This window comes from Vombatus ursinus, unplaced genomic scaffold, assembly GCF_900497805.2.
Source record: "Vombatus ursinus unplaced genomic scaffold, bare-nosed wombat genome assembly UNPS02014941.1, whole genome shotgun sequence".
In the NCBI taxonomy this organism is placed as follows: domain Eukaryota; kingdom Metazoa; phylum Chordata; class Mammalia; order Diprotodontia; family Vombatidae; genus Vombatus; species Vombatus ursinus.
Window position 1 is genome coordinate 8,668,653 of NW_020954719.1, and position 20,130 is coordinate 8,688,782.

At 41.3% G+C, this 20,130-nt stretch overlaps 1 protein-coding gene across 1 annotated transcript in view; it reads left to right on the top strand.

Annotated features, from left to right (window-relative positions):
- Nucleotides 1-9,185, top strand: part of LOC114029823 (transmembrane protease serine 12-like) — a 41,104-nt gene extending 31,919 nt beyond the window's left edge. The window contains exon 5 of the mRNA XM_027844480.1: nt 8,800-9,185. Within this exon, the coding sequence (XP_027700281.1) occupies nt 8,800-9,051 (252 nt within the window). The 3' untranslated portion in view covers nt 9,052-9,185. The remainder of the gene's footprint in view (nt 1-8,799) is intronic.
- The last annotated feature ends 10,945 nt before the right edge of the window (nt 9,186-20,130 follow it).

Genomic DNA, 20,130 nt, shown 5'->3' on the forward strand with positions numbered 1-20,130 from the left:
TATGGTCTTTTTTTTTTTTAAGTCATGATTTTCAGGTAGTCCAATAATTCTTGAATTATCTCTCCTGTATCTGTTTTCCAGGTCAATTGTTTTTCCAATGAAATATTTCACATGGTCTTCTATTTTTTCATTCTTTTGATTTTGTTTGATTGTTTCTTGATGTCTCATAAAGTCATTAGCTTCTACTTGCCCAGTTCTAACTTTTAAGGAATTATTTTTCCAATGAACTTTTGTACCTCCTTTTCCATTTAGCCAATTCTACTTTTTAAGGAGTTCTTCTCTTCTTTGGATTTTTGTGCTTCTTTTACCATTTGGCCTAGTCTGTTTTTTAAAAGTGTTATTTTCTTCAGTATTTTATTGTGCCTCCTTTACAAAGCTGTTGATCTTTTTTCATAATTTTCTTGCATCACTTTCATTTCTCTTCCCAATTTTTCCTCTACTTCTATTATTTGATTTTTAAAATTTTTTTGAGTTCTTCCATTGCCTGAGACCAATTCATATTTTTCTTTGAGACTTTGGAAGCAGAAATTTTTCTTTGTTGTCTTTTTCTGAGTGTATGTTTTGATCTTCCCTGTTACCATAGTAATTTTCTATGGTCAGAATTTTTTTCTGTTGTTTGCTCATTTTGCAGCCTGTTTCTTGACTTTTAACTCTATGCTAAAGTGGGGCTCTGCTTCTTAAGTGGAGGGGGAACTTCCAAGCTTAAGGTTTTTTGTGCAGCTGTATTCAGAGGTGTTTCTGGGGACCTGTAAGTTTTCAGCTCTTCCAAGGTGGTATGATCTAAGGAGAAGTGTGTTTACTACTCTCCTGTCCTGGGCACTGGTTTGTGAGTAACCACAAGCACTCTTTCTACCCTGGAACTGTGACCAGGGTCCTTGCTTCAGTGTCGCCACAAACTCTGCTGTAATAGTGCCTCTCCCTGCCCTGGGACTGCCACCTAGGACTGCACCCAGATCCAAGTATAGGCAATGCAGCAGAGTCCTACCCCTGGTGCCAACAAAGGGACCCCTGTAAATCTTCTCACCCATTGTTTGATCACATTACCATCAGAGGTCTGGAAACTGCCACTGCTGCCACTGATTCAGTCACCCTAAGGCCTTCTCCTGATTTGATGAGTGTGTGTTTTTGCTGGTGCAGCCTGTGCTGAACTGTGCTTCTCTCTCACCCTGATGCAACAGATCTTTCCTGCCAATTCTCCAAGTTGTCTTGGGCTGGAAAATTGTTTCACTCCATCTTTTTGTGGGTTCTGCTCCTCTAGAATTTGTTTAGAGTCATTATTTAAAGGTATTTGGAGGGGTTTAGCACAGAGCTCAGCTGAGTTTATCTTTATCTTTACTCAGCTATCTTGGCTCTGCCTCCACCTTGGGGCAATGCCTCTCCTTAAATACTTTAAATGAATTTAGGGCTTCAGTAGCCCTACCTCTAGGATGAAAGAAGCCTGACATAAGCAGCACTGAAGAAGGAAAAAAAAACTAACAGAAAGATAGAAAACAATATAAATGATGTAACAGCTCCCTGGAGGAGTAACTGAATATGGGATAACAAAGACCAGAATTTCCCCAAGTACTAAATTATACATCTAAAAGATCAAAGTATGGTGGGAGATGACAAATCTTTGCAGTTCACAATGAGTCTCTTAATATCAGGAGGTAAATGTGACCAGGAGCAGCACCAAGAACGTTAGGAGCATTAGGACTTCAGTAGAAGATAACATTTCCTGCACTGGCATCATCATAGATCAGGGGAAACTGCCTTGTACCACAACCCACTTAGTGTTTCCTCAGCCACCAGATGGAACCTCCCCTCCTTAAGAACTTCATGGAAGTTTTAGGGTGGGAGGAGAGAATACTAAATCTTTGCCCTATTAGAAAACACTCAGTGGTGGTCTCTCTTCTTTTATGGAGGTTGTGTAGATGCTTTCACCTTCCCCTTGTGGTCAGAAAGGAGCAGGGAGCAGGGAGCAGCCGTCCAGTGACTACAGGGTATTGTACTGCTTGAGGCCATTCAGTTCTAGATCATCGTAAGTAAAGGCCCTTTGTTTACATGCCAGGGCCTGTTCTGCTATTGTTGAGCAGTCAGTGCCACTGGGGCCCACTGCAACTCCTGTCTGGGTCTACCCAGTGCCCAGTCTGCCATGGTCAACTTCTGCCTCCCTGTGCTAGGACTTGAGTACTGTTGAAATGTTGCCACTGCCCCACTGTGCTGTGCTAAACATTGCTCCCCTATTTCCAGGTCTGTGTGTTCTCCTGTAAAGTGTATCACCTCAGCCTGTACTGCCACCACCTCCCTGGGTCAGGGCAGATGCACTGTGCACACTATTACTGCTGAGGCCTGACTCCACCATCTGGGGTGGGGGTGAATGTTGTTTCCTGATGCCTGACTCTGCCCCTAATTACTGGGGTAGGTGTCACTGCCCCTGGTCTGTCTACTAGAGTTGATAAAGGCCAGGAACCTCCATGTGGGATGGCTCAGGCAACTTCAAAGGATTATGGCCGATCATGGCAGGGCTGGGTTCCTTTTTCTGTTCGCAGCCACCCTTTCCAATACAGGAAACTCCTCTGACTTTCAGTTGGCTACCACCCGGAGGCTCAGCCCTTACAAGAACTTGTAAGTCTGCAGCTCAGAATTGCCCACATATGCCATGTGCAATCAGGAACCATTTCTTGTAGGCGCAAGGAGGACATCTAGGGCCTTAACTGTGCAGGGCCTCGCTCGAAGTCCCTCAGAGAAGAGAAACAAGACACTGCAGTCGATACGTCATGATTTAAACAGGAAGCACTCTGTTTTTAAACTTATTAAACTAGTGCAGTTTGCCCTGTCCTCAGTGAGGCAGCTGGGGTGTATTTGGCAGTTTCTTCCATCTCCCCAGTCCCAGAAGAGTCTTTGGGGGCTCCTGGGGAGAATCAGGCATATTCCTTCTAATCACATCCCCGCAAAGTCCATGTTGCACAGTTCCTTATGGCCTCTCACAGCAGCAGTTCCTTCACAAGGTTTTTCTGACCATTGAAAAATTTGTTTGGGAGATGACCACTATCATTCCTAAATATAAGAAATTATGCAAATTCAGCAACCAACGGTGTATTGCAATTTTCTTCAGGGTATAGTTCTTAATGATGCTGAACTATTCACATTGGTCTAAATTTGCTGAAGGCTACCATTTACTTTCTTTTCCACAGCATTGGGGAACATCTCACAGTAAGCAACCTCCATCTCCAAAAGCATTATTGAAAAGAAACACAGAGGCTAGTGTTTCCAAGTCTGGAAAAAGAGGTTAGAGCCGGATTGTGAAAGGCTTTAAATGCCAAACAGTTATTTTAGAAGCAGTCAGGCGTTAGTTTTAGGCATAGCACTTTGGCTTCTTTGTGGAAATTGGATTGGAGAGGAGAAAGGCTGGATGCAGGGAGCCCAATAAAGAGGTGACTGCAGTAGTCCAGGTGAGAGGTGATGGGGCTTGAACTAGAGTGTGGCTCCATGATGGGAGAGGCGCGGATGGACATAAGAGATGTTGTGAAGATAGAATAAACATGACTTAGCAAGTGATTGGCACTGGAGACCATCCGCTTCTCTAAGACTGGAGCGAAAGAGAGAATGGGGGATTATGCTAAGGAGATTTGAAGTATAGAATTGGGGAGAAGAGGGTACCCATGAGAGATGGTTTGGTTTTTTTTTTTTTTTTCAGCAAAATATCTGGCAAGGTCCTCTGTTAAGAGAGAAGGGATAGTGTAGGTTGCTTAAGAGGAGAAGAGAAGGTTTGCACACCTTAAGGAGTGCTATAGCTAGTAGGAAAAAGTAAAAGATTAGTATGCAGCAATGATGAGATAAAATCCCTCATTTCTATAGCACTTTAAAGTTTACAGAGGAAATGCTTTCCTCACATAAGCCTGGTGATACAAGTATTACTATCCATATTTTACAGATGAGAAAACTGAGGCTCAGAGAGGGGAACTGACTTGCCTGTGGTCAAGTCACTTGCTTTGACAGCTGCTGTGAAAGGTGGGCTTCAAACACAAGTCTCTCCATTTTAAAGTCACATGTTCTTCTCAGTATACCACACTGCCTCTTACAGATCCTTGAAATGAGAAAGGCCTAAGTAAAAGCAAGAAGCCACCTTGCCTGGGCCTTTTTTTTTTCCCATTCTGCATAATTTTGTGGTGTATTGGGGTGATCTGAAAAAAACCCCAAACCTTGATTTGCTTAACTGGGACACTCATGGAACTGAACATGCTCCATGCTAGGAGAATAGAGCAATTCCTGATTGGTCCCCAGGAACTGGGTGTCTTGCATTGATGGTGACCAGGTGTCAGCAGGGTTGTCAAGATCCTCTCTGTCATGTATAAGAGTAGTAGAAATGGCTCTACCCTCTTTTTTGGACCTTTTTCTTTTAGGCCCCTCTTCCTCTGCTTGTGCTTTCCCTCCCTTGGACTTCCTGTAAGCGTGAGGAGGTGATTTCTTTCCCCCTCTGACAAGCAGCAATGGCAGAATTACTGCAGAAATTGGCAGCCTGAGGTGGACCACAAATCTCTGACTCCTTTCTTCCTTTCTGTTTTCTTCCCTGAGCACAACAATCTTCTTCCCTGAGACTAGCAATCCTAATAAATGTACATTACCAGACTTGACAACTACCTCATGGGTTCAGGTCCTGAGATCAGGATTCAGGCATTAGCCAACCAGAGGAGGGAGATTTTTGCAACTGCATAATTCTCAGAAATGACCACCACCACCAGGACTATCCCATAGCTGAAGTAGTAAAGAAAGCCAGGGCCTGACTGGGCGGGAGATCTGGACTTTGTGAATTGTTCAGACAATGCAGATCTGAAATGAATGTGAAATCATTGTTCAGAATTCCCATAAAAGACCTTTGTCTTCTGGAGGAAATTATAATTATGATAACGTACTCATTGGTTGTTTTATGGTTGCAATATTTGTTCTTTGAATCTTTTGCACCTTAGGCAGCATCTGTGGTGGATGAAATAAATAGCTCTCTTTTGCATAATATTCATGTTGTAAATTGAATGACTTTTTTTAAAAGTAAATTTTTGTTTTTTTTCAATTATGTGCAAAAACAATTTTAAACATTTTTTATTTCTAATTTTTGAGTTCCAAATTCCCTTCCTTTCCTACCCTTCCTTAATAATTGAATGACTTTTCTAGAAGGAACATAATATTATCCACATTTGGGAGAAACCCTAGATGTGAGTCATATTTAGGCTTTATTTTAACAATATCCCTGGAGTTATTTCTGACTCTCTAGGATGAAGCAAAGTAAGAAAGTCAGGTTGAACTTGGACTCTAGGGGTGTTCAGAGCCCCATGGAGTGGAAAGCAGGGCCTCTGGAGGTCAGGCACATGTGAAGAAAAGGAGGCTCAGAGAGGTCAAATGACCTGCCTGCGGTTACATAGTACTGGCTCCCGACTCTCAAGTTTACTGATTTTTCTTTTTAAATTTCCTTTTATATTTTGAAACTAAAAATCATCAACTCACACAAACATTTCAAGATACAAAGTAGGACCAGAAAGAAGATTGTGTAAGGAACTGTGAATTTCTTTTACATATATTAAAAAATTAATATATATTTTTATTTAAAGTATTCTTTTTTATTTTGAACTTAATAAGCATTAGCAAACATTAATGTTTCAACATGTACAGGAAAACAAAAAGATTATACATGAAACTGGAATTTTGTTATGTATAGTTTATCCTTTTTTCCACCAATGTGGGCTTTTTTTCTTGTATAACTCAAATTTAACATGATATTTCTTATACTGCTTTTCTTGTCTGTGTCCTTGTTTGAAATTCTTCCTGCTTTCTTTTGCTTTTTTTTTCTAATGATTCATTGACATTCTTTTCTTTTTTTATTTAATATTTTCTTTTCCCCAATTATATATGAAAATAATTGTTAATATTCATTTTTAAAAATTTTGAGTTCCAAATTCCCTCTCTCCCTCCTTTCCCCCCTTCTTGAGAAGGCAAGAATTTGATTTAGGTTATACATGTGCAGTTATGTAAAACATATTAGTCATGTTGTAAAAGAAAACACAAACCAAAAAACCCCAAGGAAAGTAAAGTAAAAAAAAACAACTATGCATCAAAATCCTCATTCAGACTTCATCAGTTCTTTTTCTGGAGGTGGATAGCATTTTTCATCATAAGTCCTTTGGCATTATCCTGGATCATTATATTGCTGAGAATAGTTAAGTCTATCAAAGTTGGTCATTGCACATTGTTGCTGTTAGTGTATATAATGTTCTCCTGGTTCTGTTCACTTCACTCAGCATCAGTTCATGGAAGTCTTTCCAGGTTTTTCTGAAATCTGCCTGCTCATCATTTCTTACGGAACAATAGTATTCCATCACAATCACATACCACAACTTGTTCAGCCATTCCCCAATTGATGGGCACGCCCTCAATTTCCAATTCTTTGCCATGACAAAAAGAGCGGCTATAAATATTTTTGTACATATAGGTCCTTTTTGTTTTTAACCTCTTTGTAATACAGACCTACTAGTGGTATTGCTGGGCAAAAGGGCATGCATAGTTTGCATAATTTTATAGCTGTTTGGGATAGATGCAAATTGCTCTCCAGAATGGTTGAATAAGTTCACAATTCCACCAACAGTACATTAATATCATTTGCAAAAAGCAATAATTTTGTTTCTTCTCAGTCTCTGCTCCCATCTTCAATTTATTTTTCTTTACTTACTGCTATAGTTCTATACTTCTAGCACTATATCAAATAGAAGTAATGACTATGGACATCCTTGCTTTCACCCCTGATCTTATTCAAAAGGCTTCTAGTTTGTCCCATTACTCGTAACGTTGGTTTGATTTTATGTGTATGTATTATACGTATTACACACATGCATACACACACGTCCATATATACACATAAAATTTGTTCTCATTTGAGTTAGAAAAACATTGATTGAGTTTAGTCTTGGCAGATTCTCTATCACTTTCTCTCTCTCTCTCTCTCTCTCTCTCTCTCTCTCTCTCCCTCCCTCTCTCTCTCACACACACACACACACACACACACACACACACACACACACACACACACACACACACACACACACACACACTCTCACTCAGTTTTTAAAATCCTTCACAGCCTGGCCATCATCTTATTATACACTGTCCCTCTTTCTTCACACTATGGTTTGGTTAAATGGGCTCTTACTCTTCCTAACACACAACACTCCATCTCCTATCTTTGCACCTTTACACTGGTTGTTCCTCATTCCTGAAATGAATCCAGTTCCATCTCTTACATCCTCTTGTTTTTTTTCAAAACTCTGCTCAAAGCAACACCTTAAAAGGCGTGCAGGCTTTCCTGATTCCTTTGACAATTAGTCCCCTCCCCCCCAAAAATTTATTTTGAATCTATTTTGTATATACTTATTTATGCACATGCCTCCCCCAATAGAATGTAAGCTCCTTGAGGAGGAGAGAATATTTCATGTTTGTTTTAGTATTTCTAGAACCAAGCGAAGTACTTGATTGATTGGTTAAAATGCCTCTAGGAGACAGCAGACTTTCCTAGTTGTCTTGTCAAATCTGCAAATTTAACTCTAGATGCAAAAGTCTCTAGATGAAGTAGTTCTCTGAAATTCCCTTTTTACATTGCATAAAAATTGGATTTCCTAGAGAAAACTGTTTTTAAATCCCTTTCAACTATTCCCTGAGCTGCTAACCTAAAAAGTGTTAGCATTTAATTGGCATGATGTCAGTTTATTTAAATCTCTGACTCCTTGGTACTGAGTCATGCAATGCAAGTAATCTAACACAAAGGAAAAATTTTAAAATAACTTATTTGGCTTTTGAATGTCCCATCTTGTTATTATAATTTTTTCTGCATTAGCTTTACATTGCTAGTTATGTTTTACTTGAGGCAAATAACTAGAAGGCTTTTTATATCTCTTAGTCATGTCTTCTGTATAGTAATGAGCAGTATAAATAATATTTAAAAAAAAATAATATTTCAATTAGCAGCACTCCATAATATTTCTCTCAGCTAAGCAATTTGAACACACATCTATTAAATACCTATTATGTCTAATATAGCACAGTTATAATAACTAGGGTAGTAGGGATGTCTGAGTCTTTGCTCTAGGATGGGAAAGTTAGAGGCACTGATAACATGTGGACTTGCTTTCTCCACTGTCTCTTGACCCCCTTTTTGGTGGTGATGATTATTTCATCCTGGGTATGCCTCCTCTCCCTTAAGTAGCTAAAACGTCATGGTATCATAGGGTGCATTTCTCTATGACACCTGCTTCCCAGGTAAGCCTACCCTTCTCCTGGCACTGACAGTTACCCAAGTTACAGTTTCTTCTTCTGTAAACTAAATGAATGCAGAATGAATGAAAAGGGTTTTTTTTCTCTCATTTTTGTAGTGCTATTAGATGACTAGGTATAACCAGTCAACAAACTCACTTACCTTTAGGTGTTTTTAACCAAAGACATGATGGAACACTTATCCATAAGTCAGTCAAGGTTTATGGTTCTCTAGTCTCAGCGCAGATTGACAGTGGCCCCTGTATGTGGGTGGGAGAATTGAACTTAAAAGACATGAATATTTAGAGGCGGAAGATAAATTGAAAATATGTAATCAATATATAGTCAAAATATATATAGATTATTGATAGAAAAATAGGTATGCCCACGTGGCTCCCTAGCCTCTACTCCATGAAGGAAGACAGTATTCCTCACTGTTAACTGAAGTTACTTTATTGTTCTGTAGCTTAAAGGATACTGAAATAACCATTGTTGTTTTGTATCTGTTTATATTTGTTTCTATAGGGTGACAGTGGTGGGCCTTTAATGTGTTACCTTCCAGATGCCGGCAAATTTTACTTAATGGGAATTACCAGTTTTGGACATGGTTGTGGCAGAAAAAATTATCCTGGTGTTTATGTACAGGTGCAATTCTTCAAAACATGGGTGATAAACCAAGTGCTTCAGGCAGCTGGTGAAGACAGAAATAAGATGTATATTGGACAGGGGCAGATCCTTCTTATTGTAGTCTTTTACAGTTTACTAGTGGCCACATAAATTAGCACTAAGACCATAACTTCTTTTTGTAACTTGCACTTTTTCATATACTTATATTGCCCAAAATGCTAATTAATCTTTTATGAGTAAATGGGCTTCTTTGAAGTTGTTAATCAACATTTCTTGCTGATATAAAAGGGTTATGATGCTTTGGATATGTGGTTTTAAATTAGATATGGAACTATAGACTTTTCCCTGGACAGTCCTAATTATATTACTTTATTATGTTATAACATATTTTATATTTGGAGTACTTTTCTCAGGGCTTATAAACAAATATACACTTAGGTGTACTTTTTTTGTTATTTTTTTAGGTATACTTTATTATGCATATATTTATATAAATAAAAGAAACTCAAACATAAATGATAGTTGGCTATTTATTAAATTCAGTATGGTGTAGGGGATAGAGTGCTAAACTTGAAGTCAGGAAGACCTGAATTCAAATTCTGCCTATGAAAAATCTCTGTGAGTATGAACAAGTATGTCACAATCTCTTTGAGCTACAGTTTTGTCATCTGTAAAATAAATAAATGAAAAGGCATTTATTAAATGTTTGCTATATGCCAGCTGCTGGCATATAGTACTGAGTACTGCCTACTGAGGTTTCAAATATAAAAAAATAAGACAGTTCTTGCTTTTAAGGAGCTTACATTCTAAAAGGGGAATCAACACATATATAGGGAGTGGAGTTGAGGCCAGAGTGTTTTAGTAGTATTGATTTGCTTACTGTTTTCAGAGCTAGAGCTGGAGTGTGTGTGTGTGTGTGTGTGTGTGTGTGTGTGAACGTGTGTGTGTGTGTGTGTGAACTAGGGCAGTATGTCAGGAAGACGACCAGGAAGTAGAGGGAACGCTCACCAATTAGAAGCCCACTGTCCCAGAGTGGGAGCTTGGTGTGCCTGCTCACTAGTATGGGCTAGAACATAAGAACATGGGATTAATAATGCCTGCCTTACAAGGTGGAGGTGCTTTCTTAGCAGGTCAGTCTCCTTCAGTAGTATGGCTTTCCTTATTGAACCCAGAATGACTACCCTCACCACTATGGCTTGCACAGTAACTTCTGTGGTTCTTTTTGCTGACTATAGGGAATCTGGCTCTGTCCCTCCCATTCTCCCAAATTGATCGCTTTCTCCCTCCAATGCACTCTCATCTCAGTTAAATATGTGGCTTGTGAATCTCCAGTCAGATTGCTCTGCCAGCTTCAATTTAGATTTATAAGTCCTCAGTAATTTAAATCTGCTTCCTTTTTGGGTTTAATTCTCTCTGCTTTCCCATTCATACCATATCATTCAAGAAAGTAGAATTGGCCCAGATTTGAACAGCTATCTGTATTTTAATATATTGTCACATGCATACAAACAAAACAGTACTGCTTAAAGAGCTAATAGTTCTAAAGTCAGGTGTGCAGTTTGCAGTCAAAAGCAGGCAAGGGAAAGGACAAACAGCATGACTGGCTTCCGCTTTATCTTATACTCCTTTGGGAAATGGGCCAAAGAAAGATGGTAGATGAGCAGATTAAGGGGAATGAGTCTCTAGTCCCACAAGAGCACAGGGAGGGAACCTCCAGTTAATCTCACCCAAAAGTCCTTGCTCTAAGGTCAAATGGGTGTTATCTGGCTTTGGATTGTTCTCTCTTTCAATGGAGTATCTCTGGCTATTCAGTCTTCTCTCTGCTACTGAGGTCATGGAGCTGCATGTTGGCTAGCATGTAGCTCAATCCCATGATGGAAAAATTCAGTTTATGGATCCTTGCTGGTTTGCTGTCCTGGCTGTCTAATCCCTTTTCTTGCCCTGGGGATGGAATTTACTCACATTTCCCAAAGTAAGTGTGATCTGGAAGCTAGACTAGCTATGTCTTTCTGGCTCCCAGATTGCCAACATGCTCACTAGTCACTGAGAAGAGAGCTATAAAAAATTTTATAATAAACAGCAATCTCCTTTGCTGCCATGTCTCTCTGATGTCAAGGCGAGTAAGTTTTTAATGGCTGAGGTGGTTTCTGGGTTGTTTTGGTCTCCCCATTTTGATGCCTGCTTTACATATGTTAAATTTCTCTAAGACATTGTTAATGTCTCTACTACTATTCATTTCCAAGTTTTCACAGTCAGCAGTTCATTTGAATAGGTTATAATTATAATAATTACAAGCAATGTCTTCTTAGTCCTATCCTTTTTCTCTAATTTGGTGTTGACTTTAACTTTTGTGCTGATTAGTTTGATGCTGATTACACGCAGACAACTGATTCAGAAATGATTCCTATATCAATAAACCAGTTATTTACTATGTATTAAGATGTAGTCAAATTATTTTGGTAAGATTGTTTAATGTTCAATATGCCTAATACTTTCCAGTTATCTTCTTGAAGAAATTATTCTTAATATATAAGCATGAGGGTTCTGAGTAGTCATCTACAAATCTTTGGTCACTTTACTTCTTAATCCTATTTTCCTGTTCTTTCATACCTTTGATTGAAGTCACCAAGTATCAAGGTTGTTTTAAGAACAATATCCTAACCATTGAGACCATCCTCAAAACTGGGTTGTCTCTGGGCAGCTAGGTGGCACAGTGGATAGAGCACTGGCTCTGGAGTTAGGAGGACCTGAGTTCAAATGTGGCCGTAACCCACTGCCTAGCCAAAAAAAACAAAGACAAAACAAAAAACTGAGTTGTTTTGGGGAACTTAAGGTTCAAGTTGTTGATATCACTTCTTGGTCTCCTGAGAACAAAATAGATATCAGAAACTCTGAGAATATTCTCTGATGCTTAGAAGACCACAGTAGACAACTCAGTAAGGGAATTTTGCTCAACTGAATCAACTCAAGGCATATTCAGTGCCTATCTTTGTTGAATATCCTCTTCTTGCTTTGACTCAGTCAATCTCCTTTTGTTAGCTGTTGAATGACCTATGATTGACATTTCATTGCATTATTGAACCTAAGCTTCCAGGGTACTCACCTAAATTAGGCCTGGTTCAGAACAACTGGCATAGGGGATGGGCAGTGCAGAGGAAAGTATCCCAGATTGTACTATATGCTTCTGATGATGCTTTTGGTGACCATGAGGGATCTCCTGGCTCTGGAAAATTAGGTAGTAAACTGCCCACGGCCATTTAGTAAAGAAAGACTGATGGGAAGATATTCTGTGTCGAGAAAAGAAAAGGAAAAAAAGAACTGTACTTTGAAAATAAATGCAGTAAAGTTTCTTTAGGCCCATCAGCTGTGGCCTGGCCTTCCAGTCTAGTAATTTGAACCTTTTCAACATGCTACTAGGAAATATCCTAAGAATTCAGTTTATCTTCAAAGAAGCCTGAAAGGATTGAATTTTTTGCTCTGCCCTAGCTGGGCCTGGATGCCTTGGTATTGTTAATGATCTTCATCACCCAATTACCTTGGGAGAGATCTATTCATAGATGGCCCCTCCAGTTTTAAGAGAGCCCTCTTTGTAAGTAAATGGGAAAAGTGGCTTTTTTTTTAAGTGACAATATAACTGAGCAAATAGTCCTTAGTCCTATAAATGTATATAGATAAAGCCAGCCATTGAGGAGTAACATGAGGGAATCCAACAGTAAGAGAATGCAAACCAAAGCATATCCCTGGAATTTTAGGATGTGTTGAAGTTTTATTTTTTTTGTGGGGGGGGAGCGGGAGGTGGGAGTTGGGTTTGAAGGTTGTTTGAGAATTTTGTCATATGGACTTTGTTGTAATTCTTTCATACAAGCCACTGAGGGAGACATTTGAAAGGACAATGTTTAGTTCTTGCCAGGAGCCCAGAGCCATTTCTGGAATTGGGGCTATGAACAGGTGTGCTGATTGACCCCATATTTAATTATCTGAGGACAGGCTAGGGTACTGTATTCTCATCCCTGAGCCATGAAACTGTGAACTGAAAATTTTCTTTGTTTCTAGAACTTCTAATGATGGGCCCTTTAGAGCTTAGGCCCCAAGCACCTCCACCAACTCTGGCAAAAATGGCCACTGCTTTCACATAGGAAATAGAGCACATATACTCATCTAGAAGAGTCTCTGGTTTGTTGTTTGTGCCTTTTCCTGAGCATAGGTGGGCAATTCTGAGCTGGGCATTCCTAGTCTTGGTGGCAGCCTTGTGGGTCAGAGATGTCAGGAGCTTCTATATTCCTTAATGGGGGCTGACTGGTAGCAGGAAGAATTTCCAGCATTGGAGAGGATGACCATGGACAGAAAGGGGAACCCAAGCCCCTGGCATGATTGGCCCAAATTCTTCGGAGTTGCTGGTTACCATCCTGTGTGGCAGTTCCTGATCTCATTAGCTGTGGTGGACCAGCCAGTCCAGCTAATGTGCCAGCATGGTACCCAGCTCTAGCACAGTAGGGCATTGTCAAGCCCCAGCAAGATTCCAGGTTTCCTTGGAATATTCTCTACCTGCCCCTAGGGGATCTCATAGAAACTTGAGTGTATTCAGATTGCTTCTTCCCACTTTTGGTTAGCTATGACTCATCTCTGGGCTGAGTTCCCCTGATTGGTTGCTGAGCCAGAAAAACCTTTGACACTGAAGAGGTGTAGAGGTTTGGGGGTGCTTGAATGGACCCCCCAGGATCACAGCACCGGGTCTGCCTGAATGAATTCAACCCAAATCTTCTTCCAGCCAGAGAAGTAGTTTATTAAAGATAAAACATATAGGCCAGACTCCCAAGGAACCCCAACATCAGTAACGCCCATAAGGATAAGTGGGCATGAGACAGTTTCAGCCTTTTGGGCATGAGAGGTTCTCAGCATCTGAATAGGAGCTAAGGTGGATCTTAAGCTAGGTGACACCCGTAAGGATGAGTGGGCATGAGACAGTCTCAGCCTTTTGGGCATGAGATTCTTAGCCTCTTAATAAAGACAAGATGGACCTTATACGCAGAAAGACTGTGGGAGGGATCTAGGAATGACCAAGTAGTTTGGGGTGATGGGAGGAAGGGCCTAAGGAGGTCTGGATGGGAGTGGCTAGTAAGTTGGGGTGAACAGTATTCCTGGGACCTGGACGATGGAGCCTAGCTAGGATTAAGTGTGGGAAATAGCCAGGGGCCATAGGGAGGTAAAACAATGGAGGGGAGATTGGGTGTAGCCACAATGAAAGGCCAGTTGAAGGGGGAGGTGGTTGAGAAAAAGGGTCTAGGTGAGAATTCCATTTGGAAGTGTGAGGGACTGTCTATGTTGGCAGCTACCAGGTTGGGCGCTGTGGCAAGATTAGGGTAAGATCTGGGTATTTTGGAAGTCGAGGCAGGGGCTGTGGTAGGCGGAGTCGTGGTGGACTGGGATGGGCTGGGTACGGAGAAGCCCTGAGGCAGTGGGCAGTGCTATGTGAGATAAGCTGGGTGCAAGGAAGTAGCTCGAGCTTGTGCTCCTGAGGCAAGGGGTGGTGCCACGTGGGAGTGGGACGGCAGAGGACTGAGTTCCCTTTGCTTAGTCCCCTCCCTATATGCAACGTCAACCCCAGACGCCTCCGTCTTGTGACTTTCCTGACTTCCTGGGTCCCTTTGTGTAGCACTGACCCCAGACCCTTCCTCCCAGTATCTGAGTCTGACTTCCTAGGTCACGTACTCTGTCTATGCACTAATCCCAGACGCCTCCTTCCTGTATCCGGTCCTAGCCTCCTACGTCACTCCCTCCCCCTTGGTGTGCTAAACTCAGACAGCCCCTTCCGGTATCTGACCCTACAATCATTGGCTAGTAAGCGGGCTGAGGAGGAGGGGCTAAGTAGGTATTTAGGAACAAGCGTGGTCAGATCACGCTCTCTCTCTTGGCTCCTGCTCTGTTGCTCTGGCCTTGCTGCTTGGGCTTGCTGTGATGGCTTGCTGTGATGGCCTCTGAATAAAGCTCTGGTGTTGGCGCCTCCTGATGGCTCATCTCTGTGTGTTTATCCGGCTGAGGACCGAAGACTCAGAAGTGAGTATGACTCTGGTAGCCTGCTCCTTATAGGAGGAGAGGGTCGGCGCGGCCGACACAAGGTTGGCGCGGCCGGTACATGGAAGGTCTGAGAGATAGTAAATAGATAATGATGGGAACTGGAAGGTAGAAGTTTGCTTTCAAAGGGAGATAAAGAGAGACAAACAGGAGCCAGGTTCTTTTTAGGGCTAGGGAGGAAAGCACATCTGAATAAGATCAAAAGGGCAAAGATCTTGGCTTCTGAAACTGAATGAAACCCTGGTCAACACCAGGTATTACATCTGGTTGAAGAAGAGATAGTTTCTGGCTTCTGTTGACTCTTGGAGGCAGCTTTCAAGAAGACAAGATGTGGTTCTAGTCAGGTGGTGGCATAATGGCAAGGGGGAGCCCTTTGCTCCCTGCTTCCTCCCCTGATATGGTGCATGGATTCAACTAGCTGGGTTTGCATTAGAAGTCCCTGACTGCCTTGCCTCTCTTTTGTGATTCTTTTCCCCTACCATTAACCTTGTAAAACATCAAAAGATCTTAATGCATGCATATCCATAAAACAAAAGCAAATATGCATAATAGCAAATAAACTTAAGTAATAATATTTACCTACAAGAAAAGCAAAACAGCAAAATCTATGCACACTGAGCTAATAGCAAAATTAGGCAAAGTTAACAATTTGATGTAGCTACAATACAAAGCGATGCCAATACAAAGCAAACTAGAAAATAATAAAAGCATACTTAAACATGTAATAACACCTCATTAATATACGGTACTTTAAAATATAACAGTGCATAAGCATTCATTCAGTCAATCAATCAATAAAATATTAAGTATCTACTATTGATGAGGTATAGATTCTTGGGGTGCTGGGACCCCAAAATCACACCACAGTGGGTCCTACCCAAATGAATTCGGCCCAAATCTTCTTTCAGCCAGAGACAAGGTTTTATTAGAGTTGGGCCATATGGGTCAGACTCTTAAGGAATCTGAATGTTAGTGATGCTCGTAAAGATGAGAGGGCATGAGGAAATCTCAACGTTTAAATGGGGGCCAAGATGAATCTTATATACAGTCAAGTAATTTTGGAGTGTTGGGAGGAGGGCCTGGAAAGAGAATCTGGATGACTGGGGGAGGAGTTCAGGGAGAAGGGGAGTTGCTGGGAATAGACAATGAAGGGAACTGGAAGGAAGAGGTTGATAAGATCCAAGGTGGTATCAAAGGCTAGACTTCTTTATTATGATTTCAAAGGGAGATTGGGAGAGCCAGTCAATCAGAATTAGAATAAGAGATAAGGAAAGGCCAGTTGAGTGGAGTATAGCCTCAGGCAACCATTTGAGATCAAGTAGATGAGTGAAGTCAAAGAAAATTTAAGGCTTTTCTGGGGCCCACAGACAAATGGCACCCAAAATCTTTTTGGGGTGAGGGGCAAAGGTCTCAGTTTGGGCCCATACGCCATCATTATGAACCAGACACTTTGCTAGGTGCTGGGGATACAAAAAGGGGATACAAGCCAAGGTTAACTCAAAGAAATTGTCCTAGAGAGGCAATTTAGGACTATCAAAATCTTTGAGCTGGAAGGAGGAATTGAATCATACCCCAGAATTCTTTAAGAGAAACACATTCTGGGAGAGACAAACTGAGAGGAAGCGGTAGTGATGAGGTCTAGAGGTTTAGGGGTGCTGGAACCCCAAAATCATGACACGTGGGTCCTGCCCGAAAGAATTGGACCCAAGCCTTCTTTCAGTCAAAGAAAAGGTTTATTAAAAATCCACCATATTAGCCAGACTCTTAAGGAATCTGAGCATCTGTGCGCTATTGGCTAGATTGTAAAAATCTGAGCAGTGGCTAGATTATAAGAATCTGAGCACCTTAATAGAGACAAGATGGGCCTTATATACAGAAAGACTGTGGGAGGGATCTAGGTGTGGCCAAGTAGTTTGCAGGGGGAGTGAGGTAATAGAATGAGGGATCTGGACCACTTGGCCAAGGCAGAATGGAATTTAGCTAGGATTAAGGGTAGGAAGTAGCTGGGGGCCATAGGGAGATAAGACAATGGAGGGCTAGGCTCCATTTAAGGATAACAGAATTGGAAGACTGGATTTAGCCACAGTGAAAGGTCAATTGTGGGATTATGGCCTCAGGCAAATGCTAGAGATTTGTCCATGTGGAAAAGTCCAGGTTTTTTCCTTTTTGGGGTCTAGATCCTCATCGGTAGGGACCTCAACACTGAAGCAGCAGCAGCAATAGGGTCAGCCTTCTTACTCCAAGACCTACCTAAGACTTACCAAGCAGAGCTGGAAACTGAGGGCAACAAGAAAAAGGAGAAAGATAAGGTAAAACTGAGCTGTGCCAGAAAAGAGAGAGATTTAGGAAGACCATTGTTCTTATCAGCATCTTGGGGTGAAAGACATGACCCGAAGCCACCAATTTTCTCTACTTTTTCAAGGACTAAGGCGAGTTCTGTGAAAAGGTCTGCTTTGTCCCTAACTTCCTCTCCTCCTCTCCTGTCCATTAACAGATGACCTTAACATGGTGAGTGCTTTATCCAAATGTTTCTAGTAACCTGAATTTTGCCTTAACCAAAAAGAAGCTGATGGAGTACTGGCCTAAGCTGAGAACTTTGCCCCTTACCCCAAAAAGAATGTGGGTCCTTTTGTCTAAGGGATTCTCCTTGAATTCTCCCAGTTGATCAAGGAGGTCTCTGGTGTTCCTCTGAGTCCATAATCGCATCAACTGGCTTTTCACTGTGGCTAAACCCAGTCTCCCAGTCTGTTACCCTTAAATGGAGCCTAGCCCTTCATTGTTTTACCTCCCTATGGCCCCCAGCTACTTCCTGTTGTGGTCTGAGAGGTTGAGACCCCTCAAAGACTGGAGTACTGGACAGGGTCATCTGGAATGAATTTACAGACTCAAGCATTCTTTAAGTCAAGGTGGCATATGCTTTTCAGCGGGCAAGGATTCTTAACGAATCTGCAAGAGACTGAGGATGGAGCTAGGGTTTATATGGAAAAGGGCATGGGAAAGTAATGCCAGGGACACTGATGAGGTAATCTAAAGTTCCAGGTGTCTTTGGGAGCTATGGATGAGAAAGTACAGGGAGTATACTGGACAGGGAGGGAGATGACAGAGGTATGGATTTTTGGAGTATGGCAGGAGGAAGAGTCCTTGGGCTGGCCAAGGACAAAACTCCTTGGGCTGGGCAAGGCACCCGTCTCCCTCTGTCTTGATGAGAGAATGCTCTGCAACAAGGGAAGGCTTTCTCACAAGACAGCAACTTACTGAGAAATTGGGAGGCTTCCAGAGACATGATCTGAGGGCTGGGGCCTGAGCAGCCCAGCACTCTCTCCCCCAGCTTTGTGTAGCTGCACCAGGGAGAGAGATAAGGGTCATGCTGGGGCCCACGCGTGAGTAATTGCTAGGCACAGTGTCCTTGGGCTGGGGAGTGGTTGTCAGAGACAGTGTTTCTGAGGCTAGGGAGAAATTGGGGTCCAAGTATAAGCACAAGCACCCAAGCACCCCGTCATTCCCAACCTGAATCCTTGCTAAACTCCATTCTGCCTTGGCCATGTGGTCCAGGTCCCTGGCATTCTATTACCTCACTCTCCCTGCAAACTACTTGGCCACCCCTAGATCCCTCTCACAGTCTTTCTGTATATAAGGTCCATCTTGTCTCTATTAAGGTGCTCAGATTTTTACAGTCTAGCCAATAGCTCACAGATGCTCAGATTCCTTAAGAGTCTGGCTAATATGGTGGATCTTTAATAAACCTTGTCTTTGACTGAAAGAAGGCTTGGGTCCAATTCTTTCAGGCAGGACCCGTGTGTTGTGATCTTGAGGTCCCAGCACCCCTACACACCTAAACGTTATCAAAGCCAATGATATTTATAGATAAACATATACTTAAGGCAGAGAGCCAAGACTCTGCTTAAATATTAGAAATTTTCCCACCTAAGGGCTCTGAGCAATTGTGATTATATTCCTAATTTTTTGTTTAATATAAACTCTGTAAAACAGTAGAGGAAGAGTGTCATAATATTACCACTAAACTAGAAAATAAACTAGTTGTTGTGCCAGGCAATGAATGAGCATTTATTAAGCTCCTATTATGTGCCATGTAATGTGCTAAGTGCTAGACAGTTCCTGCTCTCACAGTGCTCACAATCTAATGGGAAAGACAACAAACAAATAAATATGTACAAGCAAGCTATTTGCAGGAAAAATAGGAACGAATTAAAAGAGGGATTAGAAAATGGAATTTTAGTTGAGACTTAAATTTTTGGGATAAGCTTTCATTATTTGGTAAAAAAATGTTGGAAAAACTAGAAAGCAGTATGGTAGAAATTCAGCATGGAACAGTATCTTACATCATTTACCAAGATAGGGTCAAAATGGATACATGACCTAGATATAAAGAGAGATATTACAAGAAAATTTGAAGAACATGGAATATATTACTTATCAGATTTATGGATAGGCAAACAATTTCTGAATAAATAAGAGGGAGCATTTGATTACATTAAAAAGGTTTTGTACAAATAAAACAAATGTAGCCAACATAAGAAGGAAAGCAGAAAACTGGAGAAAAAATTTTTATAGGCAGTTTTCTCAGATAAAGGTCTCATATCTCAAATATATAAAGAATTTTATAAAATCTGTAAGAATACAAGTTATTCCCCTATTGATAAATGGTCAAAGGATATGAACGGGCAGTTTTCCAATGAAGAAATCAAAACAATTTATAGTCATATAAAAATGCTCTAAATCATCATTGATTAGAGAAATGCAAATTGAAACAACCTTGAGATATCATTTTATACCTATTGGATAAAATGAAGGGGAAAGAGACTTGAAGGAAGCCAGGGGAGCCAATAGGTGGAGATGAGGAGGGAGAGTATTCTAGGCATGGGGGACAGCCAGAAAAAATGACAGGAGTAGAGCGATGGAGTGTCTTGTTTGAGGAACAGCCAGGAGGCCAGTGCCTCTAGATCACTGCAGTATTAAGGTACAAGGTATAAGAAGACTGGAAATGTGTGTGTGTGTGTGTGAGATTATGTTGTGAAGGGCTTTGAAAGCCAAACTTTGTATTTAATCCTTGAGGTGATAGGGAGTAAACTAGAGTTTACTGAGTAGGGGTGTGTGTGTGTGTGTGTGTGTGTGTGTGTGTGTGTGTGTGTGTGTGTG